The sequence below is a fragment of the Phaseolus vulgaris genome, chromosome 4 (assembly GCF_051622355.1).
Source record: "Phaseolus vulgaris cultivar YP4 chromosome 4, ASM5162235v1, whole genome shotgun sequence".
Lineage (NCBI taxonomy): Eukaryota > Viridiplantae > Streptophyta > Magnoliopsida > Fabales > Fabaceae > Phaseolus > Phaseolus vulgaris.
This window is the reverse complement of record NC_143501.1, coordinates 16,590,403-16,607,605: the sequence shown is the minus strand read 5'-3', so window position 1 is coordinate 16,607,605 and position 17,203 is coordinate 16,590,403. Positions and strand designations below refer to the sequence as shown.

The 17,203-nt window shown below is 29.5% G+C and overlaps 1 protein-coding gene across 1 annotated transcript; it reads left to right on the top strand.

Moving 5' to 3' along the window:
• The first annotated feature begins 15,335 nt into the window (after positions 1 to 15,335).
• LOC150027936 (uncharacterized) lies at positions 15,336 to 16,217 on the top strand. Its single transcript, XM_090300962.1, has 2 exons — positions 15,336 to 15,463; positions 15,590 to 16,217. Exons 1-2 carry the CDS (start codon positions 15,336 to 15,338, stop codon positions 16,215 to 16,217), a joined length of 756 nt encoding a protein of 251 aa, XP_090157088.1.
• The last annotated feature ends 986 nt before the right edge of the window (positions 16,218 to 17,203 follow it).

The window sequence follows — 17,203 nt, the reverse complement described above, 5'->3', positions numbered from 1 at the left end:
TGATATAGATTTTCCTACAAGGATAATGTCTTTTACATATACCAATAATATAGTAAAAGCATTTTCAGTGTTTCTTATGAATAACGAATAATCATAAACAAATTGAGTAAAACCAATTATTTTTTAATAAGTAAGTTGAGCAAATCATTGTCTACTTGCTTATTTTAATTCATATAAGGATTTAACTAGCTTGCAAACCTGTCTGATTTTAACCTTAATTCCCGGTGGAGGTAATATGTAAACTTTCTCATTCATTTCTCTATGCAGAAACACATTGTTCACATTTAGCTGTTTCAAGTGCCAATTCTATGTGGGTGCAATGGCTAGGAGCATTCTTACGATTGTAAGTTTGGTCACATGGGAAAAGAGTCTAGGTAATCTACTTCTTCTAACTGAGTATACCCTTTCGTGACAAGCCTGGCCTTGTGACTTTCTATGTCACCCTTCACATTGTATTTTATTTTATACGCCTGTTTACATCCAATGGGTTGCTTACCTTGAGGAAGATTAGTTAAAATCCAAGTTTCATTTTCTTCCAAGGCTTTAATTTCCTTCTTCATGGCTTCACACCATCAGGTTTCCTTATGGCTTCATTATAATTAGGTGGTTCTTCATTATATGATATAGCTAAAACATAGTTAAGGTGCTTAGTAGTTAGATTACCATAGTCCAAATATGTAGATATGGGATTAATGACATTACCATAATGTTTAGACTATCAGTGTCATGATTTGATATACTTGATCTTGTGTAAACTAATTCCCATTATGTGTGTCTAGATTATCTTCTTGCTCTTCTTCACTTTTAATATTCCTATCCATGACAACACTATTTATAATTCTTTCATTTCTTTCACCTTTTTGTTTATACCATGGAGGAAACTCGTACTTGGAGTAGCATTCGTCTATTGTGGGGTTCAATAATATGTGCATTGTTTACCATTGTTGTGATACCGGTTTTTTCCTCTTCCTTGACTACTTTCACTATGAAATGTCCTCCAATTTCCTTGATTATCTGAAGAATTAAACAAAGCTTTGTTATTCATCATCACATTACCTGCTAGTTGTTGTTCTTGTTGAATGATGAGGGCAAAAATACGATTTATACTGGGTAAAGGTTCCATTAGCAAGATTTGTGTCTTAATAGTAATATAAGTGTCGTTGAGACCTTTTAACAAACACAAAGTGTACTCAGGTTCTTTATACCTCTGGATGTGCTTAGTCAATGCACAATTGCACTTGATCTTACACTCACAATCAGGAGTTGGTCTCAGTGTTTCAAGTTCTTCCCATAAGGTCTTCAAATCAATGTAGAATTCAATTATTGCTCGTTCACCTTGCCTTGTGAAATATATCTCTTGTAGAAGATCTGAAATTCTGAAAAGATATCCCTTTGATAAACATTCACATAAATCTTTCTATAGTTCCCTCACATCTTCTATGTAAATCATGCTTTACGCAATTTGTGCACTGAGAGTTTATGTTACCCATGATATTACCGTCATATTGCACATTTTCCACGTTTCTTAAAGAGAAGTACTTGGTTTTAGAGCAGGAAGAGTGTCATTAATGAACTTGTGTTTGTTCTTTGAAATAAGTGCACGACACATAGTCATACTCCATGCATGATAATTGCTACCATCAAGCTAAAGGTTGATTAAAACCGTTTCTAGATTTTCTCCAGGGTACAGATAGTAAGAACTGTTTAGACTTTGAGTGGGATCTTGACAACTGTTATTGTTTGTTTCCATTACGAATAATGAATATTACAAGAAGAAAAGAAAACATAGAGAAAGGACAAGAAACTAAAAACAAGAACATAAGATACAGAGAAAGCAGAGCGAGACTTAACCAACTCTGATACCATATTGGATTTTGGTATTCATGAGCAACACCACGATGCAAAACACTATCTTCTTGTGTGTGTTAGACTCTAAGACAAATGGCAGCATCCCTATACATTCTTCATGCATTAGATGATATGGTGGAAAGAGAGAGAGTGTGGAGTGTTAGAAAGTATGGCTTTAAACTAGAGGGGAGGGGGGGGGGTGAATGGTTTAAAGAGGGATTTTGAAAACTTTTAAGCCTTGAATGAAATTACTTTGAGAATATCATGATTAAGAAATCAGTTTTTTAAAACACAAAGCTAAAAGCACAGCACCAGAAAAACAATCGGTTGTTTTGCAAAACAATTGGTTGTTTATACCAGTTTACAAATATAAAAACTGAATTTAAAGAGTTAAGGGATCGAGAAAAATGCACACAGAAATTTATACTAGTTCACTCTAAACCCAGAGCTACATCCAGTCTTCTCAGAAACCACTGAGGAATTCCACTAAGCAATCAAACCTAGATCACTTACAACACAACCAAGAAAGTGACCTTGATCCCTCAAAACACACACTTCTCTTGGTCAACACACCAACACTAAGAATGCTGATTTTGATCCCCTCAAGAACACACAACACTTCTCAGTAAACACACAAATGTTCTTTCAACAGATACAAGGATTACACTTGTTACAGAAGCAAATCTGAAATCAATACAAGCAGAAAATCCTATCTCACACTCTTTGATCAATCTCTTTGTCTAAGCAATCTCAACTTTTTCAATTAAGCAAAATTAGTGAAAAACTCAAATTTGTTTTTCTGTATATATTCAAAGATGTTGTTTGTTATCAAATCTTAACAAACTATTAATTGCATTTAAAGATTGGTCAAAGCATTAAAAATTGGAGCGTAAACAGTTAGAAAATCATTTAAAGCTCAGTCAAAGCACAAACCATTTTTCCTATTATGGTACCAAAACAAACAATCGGTTGTTTCCACGAATCAATCGGTTGTTTTGGTTTTGACAGCAAGTCAACCATAAAAACAGTTTTCAACCTTTTCTAAAAACACCTAAGTATAAAACAATCGGTTGTTTCGACAAAACAACAACTTGTTTTTCACTTAGTTTGAAAAACACTTTTCTTTTAAAAAGATTGAGGATGCCTATGCTTTGGATGAAATCAAGAGTGGATTACAAACACAATCTACCCCAGATCCTATCTAAGACAGCTCAGCAACAACAAGCACAACCTAGCCTTCAACATCCTTCAAAGGGTTTTGGATTCTTCAAAGCTTGAACACCACTTGGTTCAACATGGAGAAGAAGAAAGAAAAGTATTTTATTATTTGAAAGAGAATACAATATATATATATATATATATATATATATATATATATATATATATAAGCTCTGTTAGCTAAACAAACTGACAAATAAAACTATTTTTAAAAAACTGAATACTCTCCATGACATCAATATAAATATTTTTGAGTTGAAGTTTTGTGGTGTTATCATGACTTCTTCAATCACCCATGCACATAGTCGTTTTTTCTCCTATGACTTCTATTAAATATTAATTAAAGCGGTCTTTATTGTACATGACTTCAATGTGTAATCAAAGTCGTCTCACCCTCACGCAAGTTCATCCTCGTCAAAATAAATAAAAAGATCTACCCATTTCCATAATAACTCACAAATTACACTTATTACCTAAAATTTCCATACTTTTACTTTCAAAAGAAGAGAGAGTATTTTAACTTCTCCAACAAGAGCCTTACATTAATTCTCGTATGTATGTAAGTCTTGAACGGATTTCATATTTTATACACATTAAATTTAAATATTTTTATATAATATTTTCTTTATAAAATATGTAATACAATCTAACGTTACTTTTTGTTTTATATGTTCTTTTTGAATTTCTTTCTTTTTTTACTTTACACAGACAAATAAGTGGTTAATGTATGATTTTATTTTGATATTTAAATCTATTATTACATTTGAAATATTATCTATTTTAAAATTTGATGATTTTATTATGATTTTGGTTTTATTTTTAAAATGTATTTGGATACGTGACAAAAGGGAGAGTTATAAAGTGATATTTTTATTTCTTAGTTCTTTATTGATTACTTGTTTTGATATGTATAAAACTTAGAAATTAAGGTTAATAATAACTTTATATATGTATGTATTTATTTATCTTTTAATTCTAGAATATATTTTAAAAATAAAATCGTGATAGATTTATCAATTTTAAAAATGGAAAATAGTTTGTATACATTAACTAATAATAATGAGTAACTTATTTTTAGTAGAAAATTTTAAAAGAATTATAAAAATTTATCAGAGTAATTTGATTATTAAAAATTAGAAAATTTCAATGTTTACCTAAAATTTAAGAATTTAAGACTCTTCATATTCTCTCATCTTAAAATTTTGTAATTACTCTCTTTATACTCTCTTTTTAACTTGACTTTAATTGTAACATTATCTTCTCCATTGAGGTCGTCGGAAGATCATCGATTCCATATTGTTTTTTATTGATATTGAGAAAAAATTCTTTTAAGAGAATTGATAATGATTATTTTTCAGTAAACATCATCAAATTTTATTTTTGTTGATGTAAGTCAATATTAGTTGTCAATTGATATTAATAAAGATTTTTTAGTCAACAAGGTGATTTTTTTATCAATGTCAAACACTTTTTTTGATTTGAATGATAGGGTTTATTGATAGGGATTATTTTCAATTCAATTGACTTATTTTTGTCTTAGGTAAGTTACAGTTTTTCATCCAAAATTGATAGGGATTATTTGTTAGTTGATGTTATTAGGATTATGTTTTGGTGAATGAAGATAAGGTTAATTCTTGATCAACTTTTGTTAGAGTTTTTTCAACAAATATCATCAAGATTGTGTTGTCTACCTTGAATGATCGAAAGGTTAAAAGGTTTATGGTCATTTAACCATTTTTACATGATTTATTTTATCATAAATTGAAAACATCTAGAAAGAATATTGTGTTTAAAATATAAGTTTAAAACATATATATCATTTTTATATAAAGTTGATCATACCAAGTCGAATTGTCGAAAAGTGAACAAATTCATAAGAATGAGATAATGATGCTAAAACTTTTATACTAATGGCGGACAAAGGCCAAATCAAAAAACATATAAAACTAGTAACTAATAACCAGGAGGTAGGCCGAATGACCGAAAGTTTGAAAGGTCGACAATAAGACTTGAAACTAATAAAAAATGGATAAATAATTAAATAATAAAATAATGTAGCAAAGTCCATTAGATAGGCCTAAGTACGTGCAATATGTTTAATAAAAGTATGAAGAGTAAAAGTTCAACTGAGTATAAAGTCCAATAATGGATATAAATAGGTGATCAACCAAAGAGGTAAGTAAAGTAAATTTATCTGATAAATAGTTAAAATCGATTCTGACTTTATTATCGGAGCCCCTTGCAGGTATACACAAATACCCGAGAGCTGATATTGAGACCAGAGACTGAGAGTTCCAGTTGATCCAGTCCAGCAAGTGAGAGTCCATAACTTATATCCAAGTCCTAGCCCAAATTAGTGAACAATGTAGCCGAAAGCCTAAACCCGAGTTAGAAGACCGAGAAGTTGACCGGTCCAAAGAAGAATAAGTTATTTGTTTCTAGGTCTTATAAGAACAAAGTTCAATTTTCAATGGATGTCATTAATATTTTTTTTTATTAAAGTTAGTAGTAGTTATTTTATCATTGTTGTAAAATTGGCCAATTTAAATTTATGTTGCATAGTCTGGCGTAATGTTCGCTTAATAAAATCACTCTTATCTAAGACACATTTATATTTGTTACAAGTTATTTTGACGTAAAAATGCACATTCTACTACAAGTATTATGTTCAATGTAAATTTGTATCTTCTACATTCACATCTATGTAAATTGTTATGTGACGTAATTAGCTCTAAATATATTTATATCTATATATCTATATATATAAATTCTTTTTTTAGTAGTGAATGTTTAGGGTTTATAAGGACTATTTTTCACAACACTATTATTTTTTGTTTTCAATTTGTTAAAAAAAATCAACATTGACTAAGAAAATTTTCATCTAACTTTGACTTAAGATGGCAACATGAGTTTTTTACTTATTAAAAATTAACTCATACAAAATCCAAGTAAAGTTTACTTATTGTGAATAATAGATATTCACGAGTAGAATATCATGATACTTGTACATATTCCATTAATAAATGGCGATTAAAATATTCATATATGTTAGCCACAAGTATCCATTAAAATACTTATTTTATATTATTTTGGATTGTTGTTAGGAATATATGTGGACATGAATTTTTTTATCCCTAACCTTGACCAAGAATGTTTTAGATAATTTTAATTAATAAAATATTTCAGCTGACATTAATTAAAACATTGTCATTAATTTTATATCAATGTTTTTTCTTTGTCTTTTTTTAGTGTAATTCTATTTGTTTAATTTTCTGACTTTTCTTCTTTTAGTTCTATACTGAAATTTTCTAGAGAAGTAAATATGTATCATCAAAGTTTTCCCAACTATATAGTTGATGATATTAGTAGTTATATAAATAAAATAGAAGACACAAAAATGGGATATCTCTTAGTTTGTTTTATTTAAATTATGAAAAAAAATATTGATTAATTCAAATTTACTTAATTCATAATTCTACTCAAACCAATAAGTGGATCACCTTGGTTATAAACAAAAGGAATTGTTTGATAATTGGAGTTAAGTAAAACAATGCTATAAACTTAACAATTATTTATTGAATGATTAGTGTTTTATTACTTATGACAAGAATATTGGAAGGAACCTCATCATTCATTCTTAAATCAATGATGAAATGGTACACATGCACTTTCTCTTAACCGACCAATGACTTTTTTCACTTTATTAAATATTATCATTCTCAACCTACAACTCATTTTTATTATAAATTATATATTCTAAAAATAAACTTTTTTTAAAAATTTGTCTTCTCTCTGTTTTCAAGAAGAAAAAGTTTGCTTAGTGTCGGCAGTCCTAAAAGTGCTAACCCTTCCCATCTTAAACTCTTTCCATAATCATTAATATGAGAAAAAATTGGAAAAGGAGATTCTCAAATGAGAAATGCTTCTTCTTCCATGCTCTCTATTTTTCAAAAAATTATACTCCACAAAATTTATAATTATAAAAACCCATACTTAAAAATCACATTTTATAAGTTTATGAGAAAAAACATATTATATAATACAACCATCTTAACATTGAAGACACATATCATTATACACATAATAAAATCAATTTATAAATTAATTTTTTTAAAAAATTAAATATGTTTTTTTTATTTACTTTTTTATTTTTTAGTCTAAATTTTAGATTTCCATATATTTATAATAAAAAAATTATTGAGATTTATAATAATAAAATTATTAAGATAAATTAAAATGTTACTAACTCATCACGTAAATATTATAATATTATAATTTAGTCCATACTAAAAATTTGGTCATAACAAAAAAAATACAAATAAAATTTATTTTCTTAATTTTTTACTATAAATATTTACGAGATTTAAAGTTACATAAAAATAAATACTAATAAAAAAATTATTTTCATAATTAAACTATAAATATTTGATCTAAAGTTTGAATTAAAAAAAAATTTACGATATAGTAATGAGAAAATATATATATATATTTTTTTATATTTATACTAATATTCATTCAATTTACATATTTTTTCAATTAAAAAATTATTTTTCCTTGTTAATGGAGAAGTTGGAGAATAGTAAAAGTTTATTTTTGAACCTCTAAACATAGTTAACAAATAATCATGGCTTTTAGTATGATCTCAAATTTTATATAAAAGAAAGAATTGTTAAAAGAAATGAAACTCGATAAGTTTCAGCAACTTCTGAACCGCCAAGGTGTTTGGGGCCATAACTTTGCGTTGTCTTTGCTGGCAGTGTTCTTAGCCACGCTTTCAGATTCATGTACTTTCAAACAAAAGTGCTTTCAAAAAACACATTTTATTTTCATTTCAATTAAATATAGATTATGGATAAGCTAAACTAATGACACCATTAACATCCAAACCACAAATGTGTTATACACTTTGACTATTATATGATTACACATAATATGAGTTAATTAATAATTAATCTAATGAGCTTCAATCCAAATTACAATACTTCTAAATACGTAGGAAGCATTTAAAGAAGAATGTTTTTTATATTTATTATGGTAGATAAGAATTATAAATACCGATAATTAGATTTTATTTGAATGGTTAAAATTTAAAATATATATGATTTTATTCACATGCTAATTTTAATTTATTAATTTTTTTTTATTTTTTTATTAAGGATATGGATACCAGAATAGTGTTTTTTCTAATTATTAGTTGTTTATCTTTGTAAAGGTGAATAACCTTTATGCTTTGTTTGGATGAGAGGTTGTGGGGGAGTGGAAAGTTGAGGGTGTGGGGAGTGGAAAGTTGAGGGTGTGGGGGAGTGGAAGTGTGGAAAAAGTTGAGGGTGTTTGGATTGAGGGATGTTAGAGTGGATGTGTGAAGAAAGTTTACTGGAATGCGTGAATGATATGATAGTTTGAAGAGTATTTTAATATATTTTGAATAGTATAAATGGTAAGATTACAAATTTACCCTTGTATATAAATAAATGGGAAAATGAAATATTAATTAATTTAAAGAACATTTAAGTTAATTAAAATAATTAGTATTATATTATTTAATTTCTATTACATTATGTTATATATAATAATAAAGTATACTTTTGTCCAGTGTAAAAAAATAAAAAAATATTATTAATTTTGTACATAATTTTGATAATTAAAATAATTATAAGTTTCAATTATAAATTAAAAAATAATTTAAAATTGAAATAAATTAAAAAAATAGAATATAGAAATGAAATATGATTTCTTATTTTTAATTTTTATTAATTGAAAAAATTGTATTAGTTAAATTTTTGTTTGTAGGTAATTTTAATATTATTAATGATTATTTAATAAATATTATGTTATATATATAAAAAACAAAACAAAACAGATTCACACCTATATTTCAATTCATATGACACAACAAATATTTAAAACATTACAATTTTTTTACATAACAATACAAAAATAAATAATCAACTTAAGACAATAATTAATTTAGTATCATAATTATTTTATTTTTCCTAATCATTTTCATTTAAAATTACAAACTAATTAACATCAATAACTACTTTACAATAATTTAAAAAACTAAAATTCCAAAAACAATAAACATCTAACACAATTTAAAAAAATCACACATATCTCAAGAAAGCATAACAAAATCACAATAGAAATCAACTCTCAACAATATCACACTGTGCTTGAAAAAAATGTATTAAAAAATTAAAACAAAAATCACAAAATGAAAAATCTAATAAAAACATGAACATAACCGATTATGAGGTCCGTTTAAAACAACACATAATCGATTACCCACACATTTAAGATGCATAATCGATTATGGCCACAGTTCAAAAAGCAACATAATCGATTATCCAAAGTTTTAACATGCATAATCGATTATGCTTGCAGTTTAAAAATCAATATAATCGATTATGTTGTAGGATAATCGATTATCAGCACAAAAGCATAGCCCACATAATCGATTAAGTTGCCAATTTTTTTACAGATAATCGATTATGTATTAAGCATAATCGATTATGAACTATTTTAAATAGCATAATCGATTATGTGCATTGTTATTTTTCACCCATAATCGATTATGATTGGAACGAAATGAATTGGAACCCTTACCTCAGCTCACAGATGAACAATGAAACTCAGTGAACCACCTCTGTGCTTACTCACGACCCTCTACAAGCCCCTATTTCAGCGCAATGCAAAGTATAAAAGGAGAGTTTGATTTCTTTGAAGTGCTTAGTTCAATTGGCATAATTATGTTATATAACATGAGGCACCCTACCCACCTCACCCACTCAACTTGGAACATTCATTACGAATTCAAAAATTGGTCAATGAGATTCCCTAAACCTAAAGTCAAGAATCTCATGCTTGCTGGTGCCATTTTTGTCGCAGTGCAATGGTTCAACTTTAATCAATGGGTAGCCACAATGCTTCAGAGTGAAAAAGTAATGGGCAGTATTGTAATTGACACCGTCCTACGTGGCTTTCTACGTTACTTTCTCTCCTTTCTCTTCAATGCATGAAGGAACCCAAAAACCTACAACTTTCTCTTCACCCGCACCCTCATTCTCTTGCACCCATTGAAGCAAACGGGGTGGCACACTCCCATCCGTCTTCGCTACAGTGCCACCCCCAATCCAAACACTACCTTAGTTTGTTTTGTCTGATATGATTATAGTATTTATTTGATTGATTATTTCTCTCTTTAGCTAGACCTAAAATGAGTGTAGTGCTAGTATATATTCATATTATTTGTTTTGATCTCAACAGAATAATATTAGAGATATTTGTCTTCTTTCTTTACTTTTTTGTTTATCTCTGTTATATTTTATAATATTTTTTTTTTGGTTTTCTCTTTTGAGAATATTTATAGAGAAATTTGAGAAAATATTCTCTTAATCCAATTTAGAGATTCAAAGTTAATTAATACTGATTCTATTAATGAGAATTTTGCTTATATCTTAAAAAAAAGTGGCGTTTAATATTCAATCTTGAAACTTACGAAACGGTGGTTTGTGTGCATTCTGGGGAAGCACGGTTCATGACTTTGCTTTTCGGGAACAGCTTACTTTAAATACTTAGATAAGATTCGGTTTCAATATATTATACTTTTATTTATTTTTAGTATTTAATAAATTTTTTCTTAAAAAATTATGTAGTTAATAGATTAAATATTTTACTTTTAAATTTTGAAAAAAATGTTTATTTACATTTATTTTAGTTTAGATTTCTGAAATATTTTTTTAATTTTTCCTACTCTCAATTCTTTTTATCATATAGCCATATTTTATATAACATGTAATGACATATCAAGTTAATAGTAGTAGTGTGTGATACATTTTTTCGTATATTTTTACATCGTTTATAAGATACTATTTAAACTTATCACAGTAACTCTCGTAACTATTAGTATAAAGCATAATAATTAATTATAATAGTCTTTAACTAGAAAATTCATAAACATAAAAAGTTCAAAGTATAAGTTTTCATAGCAAAACATTTTTTTCCTATAAATTATTTCCCATCGCACATATCAATTTTTGAACAGATATGTATTAAAATTCTATCCATTGAAATCATTATTCCAATACTAAATTGCTTGATATTATCTTTTTTTTTTGTGTAAAAATAACTTCTAGATTTATATTAGTTTTATAAAATTGATTCATATCTTATCTGAAATTTAATATAATTATTTATAATTTTTATATTAACTTCAAGGACTTCAATTATTTACATTAGAAAAACATATAATATTAATATCTTTAACTGTGATCCTAAATAATTGTCGTCAAAATTAATACAGTAGCAATTTTTAAAATAAGTTAATTTTTTTTAACTAGGCTATTTTATATTGGCATCATATATCTCTTTTCTAATGACGGTTATCTACATAATGCAAAAGTTTATGATGATGGTCATTATCTGAATTTTTTTTATTTGTGCCTCATTTATCTTTGTTCTCTACGTATGTTTTTTTCTTTTTTATTTGTGTAAGGTGTTATTTTATTTTCTTCATTTTGACACCATCTTTTTTAGGTCAAGAAGTATCTCGTGACTTTTCATTCTCGTTTCTATTTATTTTTTTACACAAGTTAGTAATCTTTCCCTTTCGCATAAATTTGTTAATTATGTAATCGTAATATAAATTTGTTTGATAATGGTGATATTTAATGGATTCTAGATGAGTCTGGTCGTTTCATTCTTAAATCGGCTAAGACATTTTTTTTGGAACCACGAGTTTCTTGTTGTTGGGGTAAATTCATTTAGTCTTCATCTATTCCGCCTTCCAAAACTCTAGTACTCTGGAAAGTTTTTCATGATCAACATATTCACTATAAAGGTTTGCATATATGTTATATGTGTACGCTTTGTGGAAAGCATGGAAATCTATTCAACATTTATTTTTTGAATGTTTTACTGTTGTGCGTATTTGGAGTTGGGTTCGCCAGATTTTTCTTACTCCTCAATTCTCTAATAAAGATGATCTTTTTTCTTTTATTAAGAGTGATGGTAGTCCTTTGATTAAATTGTTTAAGCTTGTTGTGATAACCTTTTCTATTTGGATGATATGGCGTATGAGGAATTACGTTAGATTTCAGGATAAATTGATGTTTCTAGGGCTATTTCGACAATTAAAGATTTAACTAGTCTTGTGGGAAATTCATCTAAAGTTTCAATGAAGAATGATATGAGGATTTCAATGCCATTAAGTTTTTTGCTATTAATACTCATACTGGTAAAGTTCTTCATCCTCTTCCAGTTAGATGAGAGTTCCCTTCACCAGGCTAGGTTAAAATTAACATTGATGGAGCTACTCGAGGATATCCTGGTCTTGCTACTTGTGGAAGTATTTTCCATGAGAGTATGGGGGAGTTTATTGGTGTGTTCTTTGCGTTTCTTGACGTTCAGACTGCTTTGGTTGCTTTGGTTTATGGAGTTATATTATGGAGGAAGATCAGGCTTACTAGTGTATGGCTTGAATGTGATTCTACCTTGGTTTGTGCTGCATTTACTACTATAACTAATGTACCATGAATGTTTCGTAATCAATGACATATTTCTCTTAATTACTGTGGCAAAATCAAGTTTAGGTTTACTTATATTTTTCGTGAAGGGAATGTGTGTGCTGATAAGTTGACTAATTTAGGATTTATTCATAGAGAATAATTTTATTAGTATAATAGGCTTCCTTCTAGTCTGTTTTTAGAATTCTTTATGAATAGGTATAGTCTACCTATGTACCATTTTTTTTAACACATGAGTTTTGGTCTGCTCTCCCCATATATATATATATATTTTTTTGTATTTTCTTTTCTTTTATTTTATTTTTAATAATACTTTTTTAGTGTGATGACAAATGATTGTTGTTACTTAAGGTGTTAGTATAGCTGAGATATCAAGTTAAATAGTGATGTCGAACATGAAAGCTTTATAAAAAAAATTATATGATATTCAACGAGTATTTTAGTGAAGCTAAATGTGATTGGAGAATAACATATTATATTTTAGAAAATTCATATTTTTTATTGTTTATATTTTGAAAAATTCATATGTTAGCTCTTGATAATTCTTGACCAATAATTTTAGGAAGTGTAACAACGCCTTTTATTTTTTTAAGAAACAGAACCCCACCCCCTGCACGCACCATTCTTTCCTTTCTTCTTTCTCCCTCAATCTCTCCCTTCTACCTTCTCTCTCAATTTCTCACTCCATACCTCATCTATTTTAGAATCTGATCATACCATGGTGTAGCTGAGAAGTTAAGGAACATTTCTACCCGATCAGATTTTCAAACAGAGTAAGTTCTTTTTTAATCTAGAAATCCTTTGTTATATGTTTTTCCTTAGGATTTAGTCATCAATCTTGGTAGGGTCAGTTGAGAAGTTTAATCTTCTCAACATATTCTACTATATACTGAATTTTTGCTCTGTTTGGATAACATGCATTAGGTCCGTAAATCTTGAAGCTTATCCAAACTTGGGAAATAAAATTCTAGAAGTTGCTTGGAAAGCAAACAATTAAGGTAAGAGAAGCTAAATTTAATTTTTAATAGCACCCTAGGATAGAAGATATGAATGCGGAAGGGACGTGATCCCAATATTGAATTTCTCTTGCAGGGGTGTTATTTGTTTATATATTGTTTAAGCTTTATAAATATTATATTTTGATAGTTTGAGAGTTAAATATTGTTTTTGACGTTGGAAAAGTTATGGAATGATATGAATTTTTAAATGCTATGAGATTGAATGATATGTATTATATACGAATGATGTAAATTGTATGAAATTGATGTCATACATTTGGGATAATGTATGAGTTGTTGTTTGACGATACGTTAAGTATGAAAAGCCTATGTTTAACGGAGATCCTCTGGCTTCACTAATGATCTAAGTCATGTAGACTAAGATATTAGGTGGTGAGAAGCTGAGAGGGAGTTCATACAAACCGGGTCTCACTGTAGACACTCAGTATTGGATGTTTGAACTTACCCTGATTCTTCCTATTGGATTCGCTGGTAATCTTTGAATTAGGTGTTAGTCTCTGGTAGGGGCATACTTAATCAGTCTTCCGTAAGGCGAAGTGGGATTGAAAGGAAATCCAATGATTGTGATTGAAAATAGATCCATGTGTGATCTATATGAATGATGGAATTGGTAATGAAATTTTACATGAAATCATTTAAAGAAAGGTTTATAAATTATTAGTCTAAATTGGTTCTATTTCCATGAATTATGTTATGGATTTTCTTTGCATTAGCTTACCCTTGTTTTTCTTGCTATGTTTGAACTGCGATGACTATATTATGTACACGAGCAGATGACCATACAGGTGCAGGAGAGCCTTAGAGGTTTCAGAGTTTTATTTTGAGCTATGGATATGTAAATATTTTTATTTCTATAAATCCTAATAATGTATTAGGAATGTTTTGAAAAACTCCAAGTTTGTATAGAAACTCGTAGAACTTTTATTGGAATAGTTACATGTAAATTATGGGGTGTTACATTTAATGGTATCAGAGCAGTTCATCCTTAGGATAATCTGAGGGTAGTGGGTTTATTGTGTTTCTCCGGCGTGTAAAGTTTTGTTTAAGTCTAGCTTTAAGGCTTAGCTAAAAATGCCTAATAGGATGTTTAACAACGTTGTTTTCTTGAAATCTTGTTTGTGCTTGAGTCAAAGTAGATATTATGAATAAAAATGAAAATATTAAGAATGAAAAGAATCTTGATAGAGTGGTGAGGGTGCACACTCATGACTAGATCAAGATTATTTTCTATCTTAATTCTAAGTAGCTAGAGTACATTTTAGGGATAAGTCTTGATTGGTTTTGTATCTATTTTGTGTGATTATTTCTTTTAAGTTAATTTGTCTTGAAGATGTAGTTGGAAATTTTTAGTAATTTCTAACCCAATTCTTTATGTGCTTAGTAGATGGCACGTAAACCACCTACTCCTCCTCCACCAGTAGATATGCCCAACTTAGCTCGGACAATAGAGATGATGGCAACAGCCTTGCAACAACAAAGTGCTACTATGGTACAACAACATCAGACCGCCCATCATTAATTAGAAACAACTAGATTAGCAGCAAAAGCATCTAAGCTTCATCAACAACCCCATACCTATAGTCTGGAGGATTTTCTGAGACATAATCCACCCAAATTTAATGGAAAGGTAAATCCAGATGAAGCAGACCAGTGGGTAAGAGACATAGAAAGAATCTTTGAAGCTACTCAATGCCCTGAAGAGAGAAAGTTATCTTATGCTATCTATATGCTTATTGAAGAAGCTGAGTTTTGGTGGGTAGGCATGAAGCAAATGATGGAAGATAAAGGAGAAGATGCCACTTGGGAGAACTTCAAAGTAATATTTATGGAGGAGTATTTTCCTGATAGTGTCAGGTACGCAAAAGAAATTGAATTCATGCAGCTAGAACAAGGAAATCTTCCAGTAACTGAATATGCTACTAGGTTCAAACACCTAGCTAGATTCTACACCCAGACCATGACTGAGGCTTGGAGATGTAGAAAATTTGAGTTTGGGTTGAAGCAAGAGCTTAAAGAAGTGGTGATTCCTATGTCCATTAGAGATTTCCCTGCTCTAGTGGAGAAATCAAAAGTAGTGGAGAGTTTGAAAAGTAGTAGCAGACTTGCTAAGCCTCAAGTGGGAGGACCTTCTAAAAGCACACCCAAATATGAAGATAAAAAGAAGCCTTATTCTAGACCTCAATCCTTCAGGAGTGGAAAGCCTACTTCTCAGTTGCTACCAAACGTCAAATGTTTTAGATGTGGTGGGGAACACATAGTTAAATTTTGTCCTCTTCTAGTGCCAAACGTTACATGTGATAGATGCCATAGATATGGTCACGCTACGAAGGACTGTCGTGCCAGACTTCCAGTCCCAAATACTACTGGAGTGCGGCAGAATAATAATCACAAACCCACAACTATAGGTAGAGTTTTTGCCATTAGTGGAGCTAAAGCTTCGCAGTCCAATAGCCTTGTTAGAGGTATTTGTTCTATCCTTGGAACACAATTATTTGTATTGTTTGATTCTGGGGCAACTCATTCTTTTATATCTTTTGATTGTGCTAAGAAACTTAATTTTCCTGTTCGAGAATTAGAAATTGAGTTGGTGGTATCTACACCAACATAAGGTATTATAGTAACTTCTTCCATGTGTGTTGAGTGTCCAGTAATTATAGATGGGCAGAGATACTAGATTAACATGATTTGTATACCTCTAAAAGATTTGGAGGTTATTTTGGGAATGGATTGGTTGTCTGCTAATCATATCCTTATAGATTGTGGTCGGAAAAAGTTAATTTTCCTTGGATTGGAAGGAATACAGGTTATCTCAGCTCATCAGTTTGAAAGAGAGATACAAGAAGGTGCAAAATGTTTTATGCTCTTGGCTTGTTCTATAGTTACTGATAAAGTACAAAAAGATATGTTTGTAGTTTAGGAGTTTATGGATGTATTTCCTGATGAGATTCTTGGACTTCCACCTAAAAGAGAGATAGAGTTTGCAATAGACTTGATTCCCAGAGCAGGCCCCGTGTCAATTTCTCCATACCGAATGGCACCAGCAGAGTTAGTGAAATTGAAGAAACAACTAGAAGACTTATTAGAGAAACAATTTATTCGACCTAGTGTTTCTCCATGGGGAGCTCCAGTGCTATTAGTGAAGAAAAAAGATGGTTCGTCACGTCTATGTATAGATTACAAACAATTAAACAAGTTAACAATAAAGAATAAATATCCTCTTCCTAGAATTGACGATCTGATGGATCAGTTGCATGGGGCAGTTGTCTTTTCTAAAATAGATCTGCGCTCAGGTTATCACCAAATTTTAGTGAAAGCGGAAGATGTTCAGAAGACTGCTTTTAGATCAAGGTATGGTCATTATGAATTTCTGGTCATGCCATTTGGTGTGACCAATGCTCCAACTATCTTCATGGATTATATGAATCGGATATTCAGACCTTTTCTTGATAAGTTTGTGGTAGTGTTCATAGATGATATATTGATCTATTCTCGTACAAGGGAAGAACATGCAGAACATCTTAGAATTGTCCTGAACATTTTGAGAGAAAAACAATTATATGCTAAACTTTCAAAATGTGAGTTATGGATGTCAGA